This window comes from Chelmon rostratus, chromosome 5, assembly GCF_017976325.1.
Source record: "Chelmon rostratus isolate fCheRos1 chromosome 5, fCheRos1.pri, whole genome shotgun sequence".
Classification (NCBI taxonomy): domain Eukaryota; kingdom Metazoa; phylum Chordata; class Actinopteri; order Chaetodontiformes; family Chaetodontidae; genus Chelmon; species Chelmon rostratus.
The window spans coordinates 14,647,546-14,667,544 of NC_055662.1; the positions used below are offsets into that span (position 1 = coordinate 14,647,546).

Here is a 19,999-nt window from a genome sequence, read left to right on the forward strand (position 1 = left end):
TAGGCCAAGAACAAGACTGGGGATTTTTATCAGTATGTGTTTCATATTAAAACAAATGCAGACTAATTCTCCTGCGTTAAAAGGCTCACTCTTTTCTTCACCAAGTGGAATTTGGCTATAAATCTGGATAAATGAAAAGAGCTGAAGAAATTTAAATGAACTGCTTTTTTTGTTTTTCATTTGATGGGACCGCGCGGAGCTCCAAGAAGTTAAATTAGCAGCAGTTGAGTGGCAGAAAATTAACTGGCAATTATTTTGAAAATCAATCACAGGATTTAAGTTATTTTCCATACATTCCTTAGTTTTATCGTTTCACTTGTAAGGGTTGGCTGCTTTTCTTTGTTGCGTGTAATGATGATCATTAAAACAGTAGAGACATTTGACACTTTAGGATAATGCTCATAAAAGACGAGGTTAGCTCACAGTATAGATGAAAAAAAAAACAGTTTTTCCAGATAAAACTGGTTCAAGTTCTTATTGAAATTAAATTCAAGTCGTGCAGCTCTCTAAACACTGAAACAATCCAGGTAACAGGACTGAAACAAACAAGCAGGGGAAAAAAAACGTCACCTGTTTTGGCCAAAAGTTACATTTATCCTGTGTTTAAACAGGTTTTAATCGTAATAATATGTTCCCCTTTTTGCTGTTGCAAAACAACGTGTGCAACTCTCTCGACTCAGAGAACAAACACTTCATTAATCGAGCGGACTGCATTAGGTAGTCGGTAATGAGGTGACTGTTTGAAGAAAAAAGCGATAATGACCCAAATGTTTGGTTCACATGTATATAATTATGCATTTATTGACAAGAATGATACAGGTCTGCTGTGGGACAAACTGAGGTCAAGCCAAAAAACAGATGGGCCTCTTCAGTTTACTTAGCAGACCTCCTGGTCCTCTTGTCCCAGGAGAAGTTTGCGCCGTAGGATTTCACCCGGGGCTTTGAGGTCCTCTTCTCCGTTATGTCGTAGCTCCATCCTGAAAGGACAAACATCAGAGTAAATGACGGAGGCGAGAGCGTCACGTATATTCACGCTGGATGAGTTCCAACCACAATGAGGTGTTTTGGAGACATCAGCGTGCTGTGTGTAGTCAGAGCTGCGCTAATCACTTTCATGGTGCAATAAACAGAGAAAGCCAGTTTCCTTTGCTTAGTTTCAACAAACTCTCCCAGATGGTCCAGTCCTCTGAGTGAAGGGAATTTTCTGAGAAAACGACATCAACCATGTTTCACTTAAACTCACACAGGACTGGTTTGAATTGTCTAACGATCTTGTTAGTCCGTCAGAAGTATTCTCTTCATGTTTTATGACTTGATTTGTTATGAGGAAAACACGCTGTCATCAGGTGTCTTTGTTTCCATGGAGAGGTTTTTAACAGATGCTGTTTTACTGCTACCACCTGACGACAATCCTGCTTCGAATGGTTTAATAAGCTGTGAATTTTTAAAAATAAAATTGTCAATAACCAAAGGGTATGATGCTCGGATTTATCTTTCCTGAGAAGAAACTGCAGCACATCCCATTCAGATGGGCTATTTGTCACATATTCAATGCATAGTTTATGCAGCCAGTGTTAAAAAATAAAACAACAGCTTTCTGTTTCCATTCAGGATGGTAAAATGATCCTTTACGCTGTGTGAGAGGCGGTAACTGACTATTTTAGCTTGGATCTAAATGCACATGGATCCAGATTAAATCTAGTTACTCCTGCACAGACCAGATCACTCTGTGATGGAGTCAATGCAGCAAAACTGGCAACCCCTTCAGCATCACAGTCCTCCTACTAACTTCATATTCCCGATAGTGCTACTAATGCAACTAATAATAATTAAATACAGTTTAATGACTTCAATTGTGTTCATTTGAAATTTGATTTACTGTCTAACAGTTTGTTCATTCCACTGATTAGATGTTGGTAAAACTCCAAGGGATGGTGTGTGTCATTACTAAAACTGAGCTGATGATTGGTGGAGGCCTCATATTCACTGTTATATTTTGCTTTATACAAAAGTCTGGCTTGAATTATTAAGGTTGATGTTCCATCTAAAATCTAGGAAATTTCTTAGATTGTTTTTTTTTACCATTTTTCTCAGCAAAAGCGATGGCGTCTTCCTTGGAGGTGAAAGTAAGCATCATGTTGGATAAGGGATCGGCGCTGAAAAGGCAGAAAGAGGCTGTTGGTCAAACAATAACAGACACATGATTGGAGGCAAATATAATAAGAAACGTTTTATGTTCCAAACAACCTTGCACCAAGCATCTAAGGATAAAGAATGTGGCACGGACAAATTATAAAAGCTGTAAATAAAGATGACAGGCTTATCAATCCCTGATTCTGAAAACTTCTCATAGAACAAATGCATTGAGTTTGCGTGCTGCAGAAACTGGCAGGTGCGGGTAGGAGGGTCTTACGTTGAGGCCCAGCCCATCAGCGGGTTCTCCCAGCGCTCCCTGGTATCAAAGTCCATCTTCCACTTCTTGGTGCTGTTGACTCCTGACTGCATGGCCGTCTTGGCGGGCACAAAGATGTGAACTTTGCGTGTTTTGATGTGCTCCTCTGGGACCCCTGTCACAGTGGAGATGTCCTAAGGGGGCAGATGGAAATAAAGCACATCCTTCTGTGAGTGACAGAGTTAGTGAGTCCTGCAATCAAATTTGACCTGAATTATTTTGAAATTCTGGGTAATCCCCTGTTAAAAAGAGTTTTTTTTTTAAAGTTCAATAAATGCATGACATTTCCAAAGTCAATGAGTAATTGTGTTAAATAACTCTGATCTCAATATTGACCAAAATAGTCCAGATTAGTATTTTTGCCATAATCGAGGAGCTCTACTACAATGAATGAGGAGTTATTAGAAAATGTCTCTCAAGTAAATGATTTATGGGGGAAACGTTCAGTACAACCACTTTGAAAGCAACAAAACATGGAACTCAGAGGTCTCAACTGAGCAGTCAAAACAAAAACCAAAGGCAGTCCAAGCTTCCCAGTTCTGCTGCCATGTGCACTAAAATAACAAACTGACATGTTTCTGGTCGCAGACCAGCGAGCGGGCTTCCAGAACCAATCCGACTTTCACTGGACTTGGTGACTGATGTCTTTTTCTTTCCCTGCAAGGAATAAGAGTTCATACAAAGATCTGTGTGTGTGTGTGTGTGTGTGTGTGCTGAGAAAGGTCATCTGAAAGTTAACTCGCAGGTGTTAAAAAAATACAACTTTACGCTCTGACAAGGTGTTCTTAGCGTCAGAAAAATGAGGTTCGGAAAATCTTCAGTGGCTATAAAAAGTACTTAAGTCTCTCAAAGTAAGACGTTTTATATTTTTGTGCTCCAGAGATTTATTTTTCCCTTTTAAATAAAAAAAGCACAAATGTAAGAAAAACAATAAAACATGGAAAAAAAGCCCTTTTTATAGACACAGACTCAAAGCTTGGATTGTGCTTTTATTGTTTGTGCGAACTGATGCTCACTCAGTGGGCATTTTTGTGTCTGCCAGCACAACTGTTACGACCACACATGAAGCTTTCCTGTGCAGATTTCTTCTATTGATTTTTTATTTATTTTTTATATATTGCTTGTAAATGTCAAACTGTGGGCAATGGGTACAACAGCTTCAATTTGTGTACAATTGCAGTATAACCAAATAAAAGCATTATAAAAACAAAATGAAACCACAGCTTGCATATGTGAAAAGGTCAATACAGGATTCAAAGGACAAGAAAACAGAACAAGAAGAACATAGCAGCCATCTTTACACTGCTATGCATACGCTTTTGCATTGAGGTGGATGAAATTAATGCCTAATACTTGAGGTGATTTATTCCAGACCATCAGAAAGTAGGCCAGTGCGACAAGAGGAGGAGGAGGGGCCTTCGGGTGTACTAAATGCATATTCCTGAGCAACTGGAGCCCCTTCAAGCTCCTATCAAGGATCTGGTCCAATTCTTCAGGGAATTAGCAAACAAGCAATGGGAAGTCGGCGACAAAACACAGACCAACCTCCCAGCACGCAGGCACCAGCCACCCAAGACTGAGGGCTTTCCAGGGCGCTCTCCTTTCAATACAAGAATTTTACACATTTCAATGGTCATTACAACTTCAAAGAATCAAATTTTCATCATTGTCTGTCATCTGCCAGTTGATTTGTAGAAAGGGGGTCGTTTTGCATGAACTCCACACAAAAGCCCGCCTTTCCTTTGGCAAAGGAGCTTCCAGTGGTATTTAAGCCTAGTAAATTACAGGTCCAACTGCTAAACTACTGCTCGTTTCAGTCAAACATCTTTTGCTGTGCTCAGAGGCAAGACCAGTCTGAATTTAATCATAAACAAGATCTGCACATTGAAAAGATTGTTAAAATGAAAGGGAAAAACGAACAAAGGGGGGAAAAAAAACTTCACAAGTGCTTGGTAATTATTTCCGGCTGCCCTATCTACTTAACCTTAACAATTCCTTCTTGTCACAGAGAGGAAGAAAACATGTTCTCTTCACCAAAAGGGGGTAATGGTGGACGGTTCATGACACAATAACACACAACAGTGTGAGAGACTACCAAAATGAGACGCCAGCGTTTTTGTGGGTTTTTTTTTTTTTCATCTTGACGCCTGCAGCAGGTAATCAAAAATGTTTTAAAATGTTGCTTTCTGCTGGATGCAAGTTTTTATTTTCAATGGACAATGTTCAAAAGATCTCCACTCCAAAAGTGAGAGGTAAGAAAAACTTCCTGGGAGTTTTGGAGAAAACTCAAGAACCATTAAAATGCTTTGTACACAGTGAACCACAACACATTTGGGGCTGTGAGTCAAGGAGAAAAAAATCACGTACAAAAAGTACCTTCTGAGTTGAGGTAAATCAAATCTGCAGTCAGAAACGTTTAGCCGTTGGTCTGGTCTGTTCTGGGGGGTTAGATGCACGAAAATCCCTCTCTGAGACGCATTAGAAATTATACCCTTGGGATTAGCAGACCAGACTATGGTTACGCGTATGTACGTTACATAAACCATAACTGACACATGAGGCCCATGTATGGTAAACTGGTGCAATAATTTGTCCAGATGTAGCAGACCTTAAATCACATCTCAAGCGTGGATGAGCACAAAAGGTCCTTCATGAATGAGGGAGGATGTTTCAAAACAAAAGCTCGGCCAAATCACCGAAAACACTTCGCTCATTATCTGGCATTGTTTGCAAAAAAATATGAGTCTAGACTTCCATGATACTTGCACGCATTACACTGAAAGCTAGGAGGGTTATCGGCATAACAGACTCAGCCACAATACCCGGATTCACAAAGGGAATGATTGTGGCTGGAATGTGGTGTGTTCCCAGGAAGACTAGAGAGGGCCATCACAAAAGGAAAACCCACACGGTGGGCACTTTTTCTTCTGCCACGTACAGGAAGCAAAATGAGAACTATCAAGTTTGACACTATTCACAGGGCCTTCACGGGGCCCTACAATACCTGGCTGGGCAGGCAGAATGCCGGGCTTAAGAAAGGGGGGAAAAAGGCTGGCAAAGTCTCCGTCACGTGAAAGCGTGTCGATATTTCTGACATCTCCAGGCTACGTGCCAAATAAAGAGCATAGGGGCTTGTCACTGTGGGGCCGCTGGGCCCACCAGAATGCTGAAAGCTGGTACCCCTAACGCTCCAACAGAGACCTGGGATGGGAGATTTCTGTGTAAACAAGATTCAAAGATCTCGACTTTCTTTAAGTGGCATAAACTGACTGAAATAACAAGATATCAAAAGGCAAGAAAAGTAAAAAGAATACTAGGAACAGTTTCCTGGGGGGGTGGGGGGTTGAGGTGTGAAAATGGCTCTAAACTGAAACAAGTGTGGAATACTGAAAACTGTATTCAGATGAATGTGAATGCAACACAGGAGGCCTTCAAAAAATCAATATAAATGAAAGTTGTCAGGCTGTGACGTCCGTTTTATTCCACTTAGAAGAATCTATTAAAAATGTTACGAAAACAATAAAAATGCTGATAATCGGACTCGTGACTTTCATTTCACGTCATTATACGAACGAGCAACTACAGCTCGAGAATAACGCCGTCCCGTCGTCCCAGTGACGATAAAAATAAGAGTTTGGGAAAAACTTCCACGAGGAAAGAGGGATTTTTGTATGTATGAGTGTATGTATGGATGTATATGTAACTACAGCTTGGCAAATGGCAAACTGAACTGAGCACTGACTGCTATGGAGCGCGTCTTCTCATGCTGTTACTATAGTTACTGTCACACGTTATTGTGGTCTCTTTTTTTTTGTTAGTCTAATCGGTTGATTCCGTGATGTTTTGGTTCACAGTGGTGTTGCTTGGTACGCCTCCAGACGTTAAAATTCAAGAGGACACAGTAAACTCACTATCAACAGCAGATGCACCCAATTTTGTCCCTGATAAATCTACTTTGTTAGCAACAAATCTGTGGCTTACAACTACAGAAGCTAATGTAGCTAACAGCCAACAAAGCCAATAGAGCTAACAACTTGTACACAGCAGCGGTTTGCATAAATTATGTCAACAACTCAAGTCAAGTGAAGAAACATCATTTTGATTTTGGGACGATTTCCATTCACTTCAAGACGGTAAACATTGTTTTTAACCAGCTGATAGTGGTGACAAATGATAGTCCTGCTAACAACATACACATATTCATTCATTTTTTGTTTACAATGTTATTTCACGCTCACCGATGAGCAGTGGGGGTTGCGTTTGTCCCATCACATCTTCAAAGAAAGGGAAAGTCTGACATTTTGTAAAATGCACTTTTTGGCTTTCTTGGCTAAAGTTGAAAAGTTCAAAACCTCTAATATCTGTCCATTAAATATGACTCTAGAGCCAGGAAACAGTTAGCTAAGATTAGCATAGAGACTGGGAAAAGCTGCTAAGTAGAAACAATAAATCAAAAAAGGTCTGAAGCTTTTATCATTTACCTCATTTGTCCAAATCAAAGTGTAGAAATGATAAGTTGTGGTTTTGCAGGGAGTTTTGCATTGGGACTATTTCTTGGTTGGGAGCAGTGACTTTCTGTCGTCAGGGTGAGGTTGCCAGGCAACCAGCAGAGTACAAAGTCCAACAGCCAGTATAGCTGCATCAATCTCGTCCTTGCAAGTCAAAAATATAGTCGCTGTTTTTACTGTTCTAGCACAGGAGGGTGACGTCCTTGTTCTGAACTCCACCACAACGCTCTGACTGGCTCTTCTTCAAACCTGGGAAACAGCTGTCAACGAGCACAACACCACGTCAAACTGAATCACTGACAGAAACTGGGGATGTGGTGGGCAGAAACCAGGTAAACAGACAACACCTTCGACTATAACTGTGTGCATTCTTCACTGGACTCAAACTGTTTCCCAGCAGCGACGGTCTCCATATCATTTAGCACATTTTGTCAGTTTCAGATGATTTGCAGGTGAATGTCCACGTTTCCTGCTGTTAAAAAGTGGTCTGCCAGTAAGAAAGTATCTCCAAATGATGAAACTCAGACATCACTTTTGGATGCATCTTTGAGAAAATGAAAGCAACACAAATCACATGAATGATTTTAACCAGACAGTTGCAAATATCAGTTGCATGGGGAGGTTTCAATAGTGGCTCATACTGGGGTACTTGGAGCGTCCTGGACTTTGGCAAAATGTAGACGAGGACTTGAAAAGAGATATGTACAAGGACACTGTCTTCTGAACACATTTCTGTTTATTCACTTAGTGAACTGAATAGGCGTCTTTTTCACTTGATATTCAGATAGCAGCACTTGATACTCCCTCTGTGCTTGTTAAGAAAAGAAAGAGGATTATTTTAAATCTAACATAAACCATAAAAAAGGAAATTCACATCTGCTCTTGCAATGATCCTGGACGGATCAATTATTCGTTGTGGGGTTTTTTTTATTAATAACCATTTATAAGCAGCTGACATCAATAGCTAACTGATCTGTCGATGAAGAAAAAATAACTGCCTACAATTTTAATGCCTCATTCATTGTTTAAGTTATTTAATGAAGAAAAAATACCAAACGTTCTCTGGTTCTGGCTCCTTTGGGTTTTGGACCGTAGGTCAATCAGGACAAGACTTTTAAAGACTTTTAAAAATCGCCATAGACTAAGGGACATTTTTCACTATTTTCTGAAATTTGACAGACAAACCAAAATATATGTTAATAAAAAACATGATGAAGAGATTAATTGATAATGACAATAATCATTAGTTGCAGAAATTTGTCTTCTAACCCTGGAAAAATAGCCCAGATACAGGGTAAAACTGTCTAAACTAACTGGTACCAGCTGTCTTTTTTTTTTAAGACTTGTTAGGTTTACAAATGTAAACTGAGGTACAGAGTGTATTTTCCTGTTAGTACAGTAACCAAACAGACAAACAAATAGAGGATGTCTGGCTCAGACAAACCTTTTCTAGTGTAACTGCGTCATCGCTATGGACATCGTGACAGCCGTGACACAAGTAGGTCCTGCCTATCATAGCTCACGCACCCGTATGCCAAAACTGCAGCTCGGCAGCCAGGAAGGGTCATAAGGTCGGCCGAGCTGAATCATGTTGAGTCAGCATGTGGTGAAAGCCCAAACACATCACCCTTAACCCCCCACTGTCCAGCCCGCACCCAGACCAAGAGCCTCACTCATCGGCCTCCGCCGGTTCCCACCTTTTGACGTCTTTGAAGTGGAGAAAGCGTGCCAATTACTGATTGGACATAGGGGGCGTCTCTAATAGAAACAAATATTATGTTGCTTGCTCATGAGTGGGAGTGGTTCAGCACCAGAGAACGAGAAGCAGCTGGCATGAGGGTCATCTTGTATATCATATTACACATGCCGGTGAAAATCGGAAAGAGGGTAGAGGAGGGGGTCGTTTATGAATACGTCGGATGCAGAAACGTTTGTTTGTGTGTTGACGACATCTCAATGACACAGATTCAAATGTCTTTTTAGAAGTTAAATCCTTTTCACATATCAATCAAAAATGGTGTGCTCCTTTTCTCTGTTTTATATCATTCTCACCCATCTTTGAGTTTTAGACTGTTAGTCGAACAAAACAAGCAATATGACGACTTTTGGGCCTCTTTGCGGAAAAGTTTATGTAATCCATTAGCAAAGTTGTGGACGAATATTACTTTTATGACTAATCGATTAAAATTAATCGTTTCCGCTCTGGTACATGTTATGTTGTGAAATTCAAAATGCAACTCAAATTATGCTCCAAATTATTGTTTCACTTTCTGTGGTTACAATAACTTATAACTAATAGACTGAAGAGACCAAAAACATCAGACACCACACTTCTGATAGTGTAAGACACCAAAACTAGTTTGCAAAATTCTAAAAATGGCTGCCAGCTTACACCTGATGAATAAATGGAAGTGTAGACAATCAGAAGTAGCGAGCCTTTTTTTTTATCCACTCTGCAAACACAACACTTAGCAGCTAGACACTTCCTAAAACTACCCAGCACTGACAGGGCTGAGGAGTCCTCTTAAGAGGCTTAGTCTCTATGGAAGAGAGTGTTAATGAATGAAATACTATTTAGTGGACGATACATAATAAAGCCTCTTGTCTGGCACTCTTCAAAGACCAACATCCTCTGACCCACTACTCCAAACTTGAGCCGCAAGATTTTTTGCATAAGCGCTCCATATGAGAGGGCAACCAGACAAAACAGACACTTAAGTTGTCTACGTGTGAGGGAGGGAGGAAGGGTGGGAGAGGACGATGAGAGGGGGAGGAAGGGGGTGGGGTGGGGTGGGGTGGTGAATGTGGTCTGCTCCACTGTAGGTCACTCTGTGTCTGAGACTAGACAGGCTTAGAGAATATACACCCCTGTACAGCAGACTTAAAGACCCCCTTCAATGAATATCAAGTTTTTAACCTGGTTAATGTGTCCATATGGTGTTTTTATAGATGCAAGACATATCGAGAGGTAAATAAGCAGTGAATGTCATGGCTGAGCAGTTCCACCTTGGAATGGCAGAGGACCAATGACAGTCTCAGAAACACAGAGTCAGACAGCCAAGGCTTCATACGCAACATACCTAAGAACCAATGTTGTAAACTCGTGGCGTGGGGCTGCGGTGAAACGAGGGGTATCAGAGGAAAAGCCAGGTGTATGTACTGATATGTTGCAAGCCAGGTTTCACTATTTTCAAACTGACGGCGGAGATGTGTTCTGTTTGTGGCTGCAAGAGGAGAAATGGCGAGCCTTCATGTGTTACCAAAGGGTTTAAAAATTCGAGAGCCAACCTTCCAGAGAAATCTCCGGTTTGCAGGAGCCATTTTTGTGAGCGCTGTTTTGAAAATTTTACATAAAACCAGAAGGACGTCGCCACAAAACTTATATTGAAGCCTGACACCGTTTCATCCATTTATCCTGGGGACAGAGCGAGTTTATTTTTGTTGCGTTTTATCCATTGGCCAAGTCCAAACAAATCTGCAGTGTGCTAAATAATGTTAGCCAACGTCACATGACAATTCATGACAAATACTGACAGGACATTTTATACGAGTTGGGGGTGTTGGCAAAGAAAGTGAACAGCGAATGTTGCTCAAAACAGTTTGTCAGAGAGCTAAACTGCTGCATCAGATGATGGTTATATTCATTACAATAATTCTGACAGAAAACTTCACCACTTTGGGGCTGTTCTTCTTCAGAATTGGTTTCCGCTTTGAAAATGTGTGGCTCAATTACTCCTGTATTACAGTTTGTGTGTTTGATGAGTAAAATAATCTGCAGGTGAGCAGTGAAGGAGTGGATGGAGATAGAGGCGGGGACTATTGAGAGACATGCATACTAAACGAAGGCAGAGAGTTACATTTAAGCCTTCAAGACAACATATCCTCATTGCTGGGATAGCTGTGTTTTTATTGATTCTGTGTCTTCATGCTGATGATTTTCTTGCAATTTCAGAATGAGAACACAAACACCTGTTTGAGGCCATGGCAGTTGAGGGTACTCTGCCAATGAAACTCTCAAGCACGCTTTCAATTCTGCATAAATTGAGTTCTCGAGTCTCACAAAGCCACCTGGCTTGTCCAGTTCAATAGCGCTACCTGAGATGATCTTATGCTGACCAGTTTCCACTGAGGGACCTCTTTATCAGGAACTTCTGTGATACCTGTACATGATCAGTCTTGACTGACAGACTAAGGCTCTTTCAATCTGATTTCAATTTAGGTCTTTCAGAACAACCAACAACCTGCCTTCAGACTAAACTACCTTACTGTAATCAAACCACACATCTTTTGTCCAGATGTGACGTTACTTGCCAACATGCACTGTGCTCTAAATTTGCAAGGAAACCAAAGATTTTAAATTAGCAAACTCAACATGCCAAGCATCAAATAGTCTTACCAATTTAATATTCTCTTCCTCTCCCCGTCTTCCTCCCTCCTTCCCCCTAAATTCCCCACACTCTTATAACTGTCCTCCTCTGTCTCGTAAAACCCCAGTGCCTTTAGAGAACTCTATAACAAGGCTTCACAAGCGCTTTAAGATTATGGGGTTGTCTTTATGTGGAGAGAGGGAGCGCACTTGGCCCCGGCTGAAGCAGAAGGAGACGCTCAGACACTCAGGCATAAGTGGGAGATATTGTATTATTGCATATTGAAGCAGCTGCTGAGGTTATAACCGCAGTTGTTTCTGCAAAGGGTTAGAGAGTAAAGCAAAGGCCTGACTCTAATTGAGGGAGGTCGCAGACATTCCGTGTAAAGCTGTGTATCAGTGGCCAGCCAGCCGGACCCTGGGAGCTGCCCAGCATGCTTAATCAAACAGTAATTACAAACAAAAGCAGGTCGGCATGGGCACTCCAGGGAACACTGGAGCTCCATCACGCAGGTCTTTTTCTTTGGCATCATTTCTGAAATTCGGACAATGCCTGCAAAGTTTTTCTCATAAAAAAGCTTAATTTTTAGGCAGCTTTTTCGTTTCTGTGAATGTTTAAATAGGAGAAAAGAGATGACGACAAGCTCAAAAGAAGGGCTACAACAAATATTTTTGCTATTTCATCTGCCAATAAGGATCTTGATGATCTAAGAATGGTTCAGTCCATAAAGTGTCGGAAAATGGCAAAAAATGTCATCATCACATTGTGTCTTTTGTCCGTCCAACAGTCCAAAGTCCAACAACACTCAATTTACTATCATGAGACAAACAGAAGTAGCACATCCTTACACTTGAAATAGGGAATGTTTGGCATTTTTGCTAGAAAATTTCAGATTTTTCTGTAGAATCACGCTTACATATTATCGCTTTTTGACTTGGTATGGCGAACTTGTTGGCGAACACATCCATCACATACAGAGTAATACTATCATTCATTTGAAATGGTGTTTCTGTCCACTCGGTGGCTGTAAATGAAATATTCACTCTCCTTTTTAGCTCTGGTTTTTGCCTCGACTCAACAACACACAACTCCTGAGAGAAAAATCTGACTCTTTAGCTGCTGTTACTCTACATTAAATAAAGTTTTACTATGCCCAAGATACCCCCAGAGAAATGTAGCAAGCTGAGCAACTGCAGCATGGAGGTTTACTACTTTTGATCCACTTTTATTATAAAACACTAACTATACCACATTAATGACTGATCAGTTATTAAAACCGCCCATTATTTTTCTGCCTGCTGCCTCCAGTGAAACATTTTCTTTAGAAATGCCATTAAACATCTTCTTTACTGAGTGAGTTCATATTTGACCTTCATCACCGAAATCTGCCTGGAACGGAGAGACGGCCGAACAAACGGCAGAGCTGGGAGTTCCTGTAAGATTTGCATTTTTTTTGGACAGACGAGAACTAAGGACAAGATATTGAGAGTCACATGAACATTCAGACAGAGTTTTTTTGGAGCAAATTCAAAATATCATTTGCCCCGGCCAAAATGCAACCTCATCTAAATGAGGTTATTCAGAAATGTTCACTACATAACAAGCGGCGCACCACTTTCTCCTCGGGCCGCTCGAGAGAGAGACAGCGTGCGAACCCAGCATAACCTCTCAGCGGATCGAGACCTTTGTTTGATTGGTCTAACCAGAAAGCAATTCACACTTATTGACAGCCTGATGAATGACTAGCGTGCTGACATACGCTGAATGCCCAAAAGGGAGAGCGCTCTCATTGCCCTCTTCCATGTGAGACGGAGACCACTGTACTGTAAACAGCTGAGGGCCTCTCTTTTTGGCCTGTCTGGGTGAGCATTAGAGTACTTCCCGCCGTCGCCAGCAACAGCATGCCACAAAGGAACCTCTGTGGCCGACAACACTGAAGTGGCCACTGTCTTTTTCGTGAGTCTCAGGGTGTCTCACAAACTTTTTTCCATGCAAGCTTCTTTTCTTTCACCCCCTCCCCATTTTTTAGAGGCCCTTTTTTTCCTCTCCTCTGCTGTTCCTCTCAGTGGCCCCTACTGAGAGGACAGAGACAGACACTCCGCCCAGCCAAAGGTTTGTCTGCCAGTATGGTCAGCTTTGGTCTGGAACAAAAGCGCACTGACGCTGCCCACACACAGCAACCCCCCCCCCCCAAACAAGGCCACAACAGACTCCCACATTCTCCCCAAAGTCCCTCTTTCTCCGTTATCTCCTATCTCCTTCGTCTTTTAATGACTAAGCATTCACTTCAAAAGATCCTTCTTTGTTTGGTACAGTTGGTTCATTGCTAACCTTGGCCACTTCAAATGCATGCTTATTGCTGTTTAGGCTGCGCTTTAGCGCTTAATGAGAAAAAGGCACCAAAGACCCTGTCTGATAGAAAGCAGTGTGAAATACAGCTGTACCACATGCTTTATAGAAAGAGTAACCCTAAACAATGACTTTATAGTCACTGTTGGCCTGTGAACTAGATTTGATTACACATTTTTAACTGAAACCTGCCCGTCAAGTGCTTTTGGCGCTATGCTGCGTGTCCAAGCCACACCAAGTGTAAGACTGCAGCTCAACAAAGCCACAGCTGCAACTGATCGGTAAATTGAAACAAATACACCATTTTAGCTTCATAGGCATGTTCTCATTCAGTACGTTTACTGTGTTTCTACAGTTACTTTCGTAAACATCATGTATATGAGAAACTGGGAAACCCGGTTTCCATAATCAGGGTTGGGGATTACAGAAACCTGATCTTCCCAGCAGAATTTTCCTGGAGAAAGAGGAACTAGTGAAAGTTTGGCATTTTTGCTTGAAACATGACTGAAAAGATGAACTGCTCATCAAAACAGCTGATTAATTTCCTGTCGATCTACTTAATTGATTAATCTTCATGATGAATGACAGAGAAAGTATTGCAGTGGCAGCAGAGGTGCTGAATCAAAGCAGGACTTCTCCAAGTCCTAGGTTCCACCAATAAATGTTTGACTAAACAACACTATAGTGCATGCAAACACGTTACATGATTTCCTGTGTAACTTGGTTTCTTGTGTGCATGACATCTACACATACTGATACATATCCCACAAGCTAAATCACAGTAACATGTCAAAGCATCAAATGCATACTGTCCAAACACGTTCGCTGTCCTCACATGCTTCTCTTCTTTGCACAAACACGCAATCACTACTCAATCTAGCATAAATACACAAAGTTCTGTCAGGGAAGTCCTCTGATTTTACACATAAGAGTGTGTTTACAGGTTTTTGGGTGGTACTACATGAATGAGTGAGTATGCACAGTGACATAACTTCGTTTGGGGCTGAAGATCAAGAATAGTTAGAGAAAAATTCCAAAAACTGATGTTACCAGACGTCTATTTGCCTGCTCATCATTTCTGCTCGAGGCCAAGCAGCAACCTCTGGCTCTGAAAAATGAAGCCAATGCCAAAGTGCCGCAAACTGCAGTTCCTCGAACATCCACTTGAGGCTGGTTCCAAAAGTGAGTCAGTCCCCGTAGACCCCCATAGTAGAATGTGCAACTTTACAGCAGAAATAAATATGTTCACAGCACGGTCTCTACAGCTAATTTCCCATTTTCCTAATTTCCCATTTTCCTAATTTCCACTGGCATTGCAAAGATGGGGACGGCAGAGCCAGTGTCTCTGAGCTTCAAAATGGCTCTTCAGAACACTAATCCATATACTTAGAAGTGGCAGTGCAGAAACACTGGTCTAAAGAAAACAAAACAAAGTCAGATAAAAAAACCCTGTAAAGTATACAGGATGTGTCATGTCAATAGATGCAATGCAACTGACATGCAAATCGACTTGCTGCTGTTGATGCCAAACAAAGAACCCTCAAGCACTCAAGTGTCAGACAGAGCAAAATAAATCACTAGTGTTACTGTAAATGATACCTGTCAGCAGAAGCTGGGTTCAGACTGATGTACGCACTGGAGCTAAGATACAACTTGTCACCTGTCAAACCATGAGCTGAAAAATGACCGCAACTGATTTATTAATGCTGTTGTATTGAAAGAATATAAAGGAAAACAGCAAACTAACAGCTGAAGACTAAAGGAAATGTTTTAGAGATGAGTCAACTACATGGTTAGTTTGTGGTGCTGTAAAAATAATTGCATTTTACAGAGTATTCCTGAGCCTGTGTAGTATCATCTTTATCAAATCATGTGTTCACAAAGTGGTGAACCTCGCTCCATCCTCGCTTGTGATCGACTGAGCCTTTCCAGGATGCTCCTTTCATACGCAATCATGATACTATCACCTGTTACCAATCAACCTGTTTACCTGTGGAATGATCCAAACAGGTGTTTTTGGAGCGTTCCACATCTTTCCCAGTCTTTTGTTGCTCCTGTCCCAACTTGTTTGAAACATGTTGCGGCATCAAATTCAGAATAAGCAGATATTTACAAAAACCAATGAAGCTGATAAAGTCAAACATTTGAAGTCCAGTGTGTAGGATTTAGGGGGATTTATTGGCAACATAAGAACAGCGCCATGTTGCACCGCCATGTTTCTACAGTAGCGCAGAATGGACAAACCAAACAGTGGCTCTAGAAGGCACCTTTCATGTTTTATCATGTTTTTCACCGCCACTGTAGGGAGGGTGAGGCGAGGGGTGTTCAACCAGTTGCAATCTGCAACCTCACTACACTAAAGACACACTAGACCTTAAAATATATTGTCAGTATACTGTTTTTAACTGATACGTGTCAATACAGATGATCACATTCTGTTCTGTTTATGTCTTACACAGCATCCTAACTTTTTGGAGTCAGGGGTTGTGTATCCTCACTGCTATAGACAGTGTGGACAAAATACTACAAAACAAAACCAACCATAAGTACTGGACACTGTAATCTGTGTATTAGTACAGAACTGGTGGTTTTGTCCAGTGAAGACAACACCATAAAAAGTACAATATGCATTAAATAATGATAATTAAGCTTTTATGCTGGGCCACACTCCAAATTGTCATTTTTTAAATTTAAACTATAGCTTAAACATGGTCATATTAAAAGAACTTTTCACCTAAACTTCATTTAGTAAACTTTAGTAACTTCTTTAATGACTTGTCATCAAAAGTTGGGAGTGCTGTGAGAGGATTCGTGGGAGCTGTGAGCACACACAGAACAACCAATGATAACATTCGTCATAACCATCGTATTGTAACAAAAGCCTACTGTCTAATGCAAGCTCATTTTGGCAGCTGATTAGGAGAGTTTTTAAACAATTTTTCCAGGAAAGTAATTGGAAAACAGTAGATCAGACAAACACCAATCTGTGTGTCACGTTGAACAGAGAGGGATCCTTACCAATTTCTCATCAACTGTAATAAGTTGCGTGTCTTGTCCTGGTTTCTCTGCCAGCCTTGATGTTGATGTGCTTGTAGACCTGAAAACCATTAGGTAGACATTACACGCAAAGCACAACCCACCAGGGGCAGACAAGCAACAAAGAGGTAATTTACACAAACAAGTTTCACTCTGTAAACACTGGCTATCTTGGAGGAAGCGGTGGGGCGAGGATACAGTGAAAAGGAAGAGACAAGGAGGGAATCCCCCCCACCACCTATTAGTTCTGTCTGGTGCATCTCTGGCAGACGCTCGCTCTCATCCTAATGACAGGACGTGCTTAATGTTGGCTGTGGTCAACTGTCAGGCGAGGACTGTGTAGCTCTTTGTGAATGTGCAGCCGTGTACTGTCACAAAACAGCAATGTGCCATCATGGCTGAGCCAGGGAAGGGCTAGTCCAGATAATCACATTCCAGATTATGCCCTGATAATCACAATTTTATATTTATTACAAATGTGTGGTTTTAACACAAAGAATTGTACCACACTGTCTAATATTTCAATTACAAGATGGAGAAGTAAATCACGATTTTCACCAACACGATATTTTCTAGTGTAAACATTCAACATAAATGTGTTAAGATATTCTGGTCAGTTCATCAGTTGAATGAAGCCCTGTAAACTGCACTGACAGAAGAATTCATAACAGATACAATCGTATCTAATGAAGGGTGGAGAACAAAAATGTTGTACAATTAACTTCTTATACCTCATTCTTAGTTTTAGCCATTTACCAGGTAAAAGGCAGGCAAATATTTTGTTGGTTACAGCTTCATAAATGAGATCGGTTGTCTACTTTTTCAGTTTCACTGTATCATAAATTAAATGCTTGTAGCATTTGTCTGCTGATCAGATGAAGTACAACACTTTAGAAGGTTACTGACAATATTTGACAAACACTTAATCAAAGGTCGAAGAAGAACTGATTGATCAATAAGTAATACGTTTTAAGGTCAAGCTTTGCGAAAGAAAATTTGTTTCAGAAGCCAATAAACTGTATTAGTATCAAAGGAATCCATTTCTTATTACCTTTTATCTTTATTAACTCATGTTTAGATCATAAAATTAATTCCTATTTCGAAATCTTTATTTTTTACTTGGACAACACCATGAACTTATTATTTAGGGACCACATCTTGTGCACAAGGAGGGCAGTTTCTAATTATAGGGCTGATGAGGACATCACTTACATTGTGTCATTCTGTATGGCAATTTACTTTTTTTATAATGCAATAAAAATTTAAAGGAACCATTCAACAGTGGCAGGCAAACCTGGTAGGTAAAAATCAATATTTGAAGAACAACATACATTGTAGGCTTATGCATAAATCCATGAAGATCATGTCAGTGACACCAATTGATGTCTGCTCTGCCACATGCTTAGTTAGAGCTGAGAGATGATGACAAATAAAATATTGCAATATTCTTGATTCAGTAGTTCAATATAATAAGGCAATACTGTGGCTTAAGTTGGTTTTTTTGGAGTTCGAAAAGCAAGCACAACTTCAGCCCTGCCAGGAAGCACAGCACTGCTGTATCAAAGTACTGATTTCCCAAAATCATAGATAGTATCTACGGTTACATCACCATTTCAAATGCATAAATGCCAACCCAAGATAATGTACTTTCCTATGATGTACCTATATATGTTTAAAACTTAAAATACTTCTTGTCACCAACTCATTTCCTGTAGCTGATTTCTAGGTGGTCCCTAATTCTTATTAACTAAATAACGTCTACTTCCACCACTGTTTATGAGATTAGAGAAGATTGAATAAGACTCACTGTGGGAAACCAAGAGAGGTTTCCCACAGGAAACATAGGCAGATCAGAGATCGTGCAGGAAAAACGGCACGAAGATATTATGATCCGATTAAAATTCAAGAGATCTGACCGTTTAGTGCATCGTGCTGCATTTTATGGATTGTATTGCTCACAAAATATATTGGGTTTGATAACTAAGATCAACCTAACACGAAGTGCACACTGTATACACATTATGAATAGAACAGAAAAGAAAAACAAAACGTGTTCAGTAATGCAATTTCTCAACCTAACATGTAATACAGAAGTGAGTCTGTTACAGCAAACAATGCGTTGTGTCTGATCTTCAAAAGCATTAAGTTAGTTTGATGCTAGTTGTTAGCTTCATTGCAGCCACCAGGGAGATCCCTAAAGTTAACTAGGTTAAAAGGTTAGCTGTGGTGTGTCAGTCCGTTATTCGGCCTTTCTCGCTCCTTAAAGTTGCCGTCTTGCCGTATAATAGTAATGGTATGCAGCAAACGTTGTGCAGTGAGCAGCGTTTAATTGCGTTAGCTCTGTGATTTCGAGCCAGACTTGCTAGATCTAGAGTTAGCTAATTAGCTGGCTAGCCGAGTGCTGTAAGGACACGAGATAATATTGACATTCGCTACCAGCCTTGACATTTTAAAAGACAAGTGCGTATTTAAGTATGCAAATTCACATACTATGTCCAATAGAGAGCGAAAACCTTTCAACATGCTTTATTTACGTGCTCCATGCTTTCATGCTGACTAGCTTACTATCACTTACTAGCCTGTGACATGCCAGGCATACGGCCTCCTTGCTTCGTCTTTAGTCGTCTTGGCGTCAAATATTTCAAACAAAATGACTCACAGCATTACGCGCGAATATAAAACTTACAAACAAGTAACACAAAATTACCTTATAGGATTCAGGGCCAATCTAGAAGCTTTATTGATGACAGACAAACGACCCAAGCCGAGAAGTGACATTGAGGACGCCATGATTGTTGTCAACAATGACGTACGGCGACCCCGAAGGAACAAACCGTACGAGCGGGTGATGGAGACGGCTGGCAAAGACATGGAGTCTGATGCCAGCAACTAAAATTACCTTACAGCGGTGAGATTCATATACAGAGACATGTCCAGACATATCCAACGTCTATTTACGCCACGGATGTTTGTTTCATTTCACAAATAACGATGCACATCCAGAGGAACTTGCTTTTGCCTTTGGTGTCTGGTAATTGCTCCATACTTCTGAAGGCTTATAGTTACCTTAATTTTTCCCTTTCTTCCGTTTTTACCTGGTAAGATTATCAATATCAAATGCACCATGTAGCTGTCAAATTCATGTCTGACTAAACTGCGTTTTTGATATGACTCAAATGGTTAATTAAACTTCATTTGAGCTCAAATTGATGACTTTCCCACATTGTCATGCTTGGCTAAATGGTTTAGATTAGTTTATTTGGTTTAAAGGGTTCTTCCATCTGATA

At 40.7% G+C, this 19,999-nt stretch overlaps 1 protein-coding gene across 1 annotated transcript; it reads right to left on the reverse strand.

Annotated features, from left to right (window-relative positions):
• Window positions 1-775: 775 nt before the first annotated feature.
• Window positions 776-19,521, reverse strand: ndufs4 (NADH:ubiquinone oxidoreductase subunit S4). The gene is made up of 5 exons (XM_041937432.1): window positions 19,420-19,521; window positions 16,695-16,773; window positions 2,414-2,586; window positions 2,083-2,156; window positions 776-977 (listed from the first exon to the last, which is right to left on the reverse strand). The coding sequence occupies exons 1-5, from the start codon at window positions 19,500-19,502 to the stop codon at window positions 874-876; spliced, it is 513 nt and encodes a 170-aa protein (XP_041793366.1). The 5' UTR covers window positions 19,503-19,521; the 3' UTR covers window positions 776-873.
• Window positions 19,522-19,999: the final 478 nt, after the last annotated feature.

What these genes read in the sequence shown, in the direction of transcription:
- ndufs4 (XM_041937432.1), bottom strand. Translation starts at nt 19,502, where the DNA reads ATGGCGTCCTCAATGTCACTTCTCGGCTTGGGTCGTTTGTCTGTCATC. An exon ending in TTACAGTTGATGAGAAATTG is followed by an intron (nt 2,587 to 16,694) that starts GTAAGGATCCCT and finishes CTGCCCCCTTAG; the next exon opens with GACATCTCCACTGTGACAGG. An exon ending in CGCTTTTGCTGAGAAAAATG is followed by an intron (nt 978 to 2,082) that starts GTAAAAAAAAAC and finishes TTGTCCTTTCAG; the next exon opens with GATGGAGCTACGACATAACG.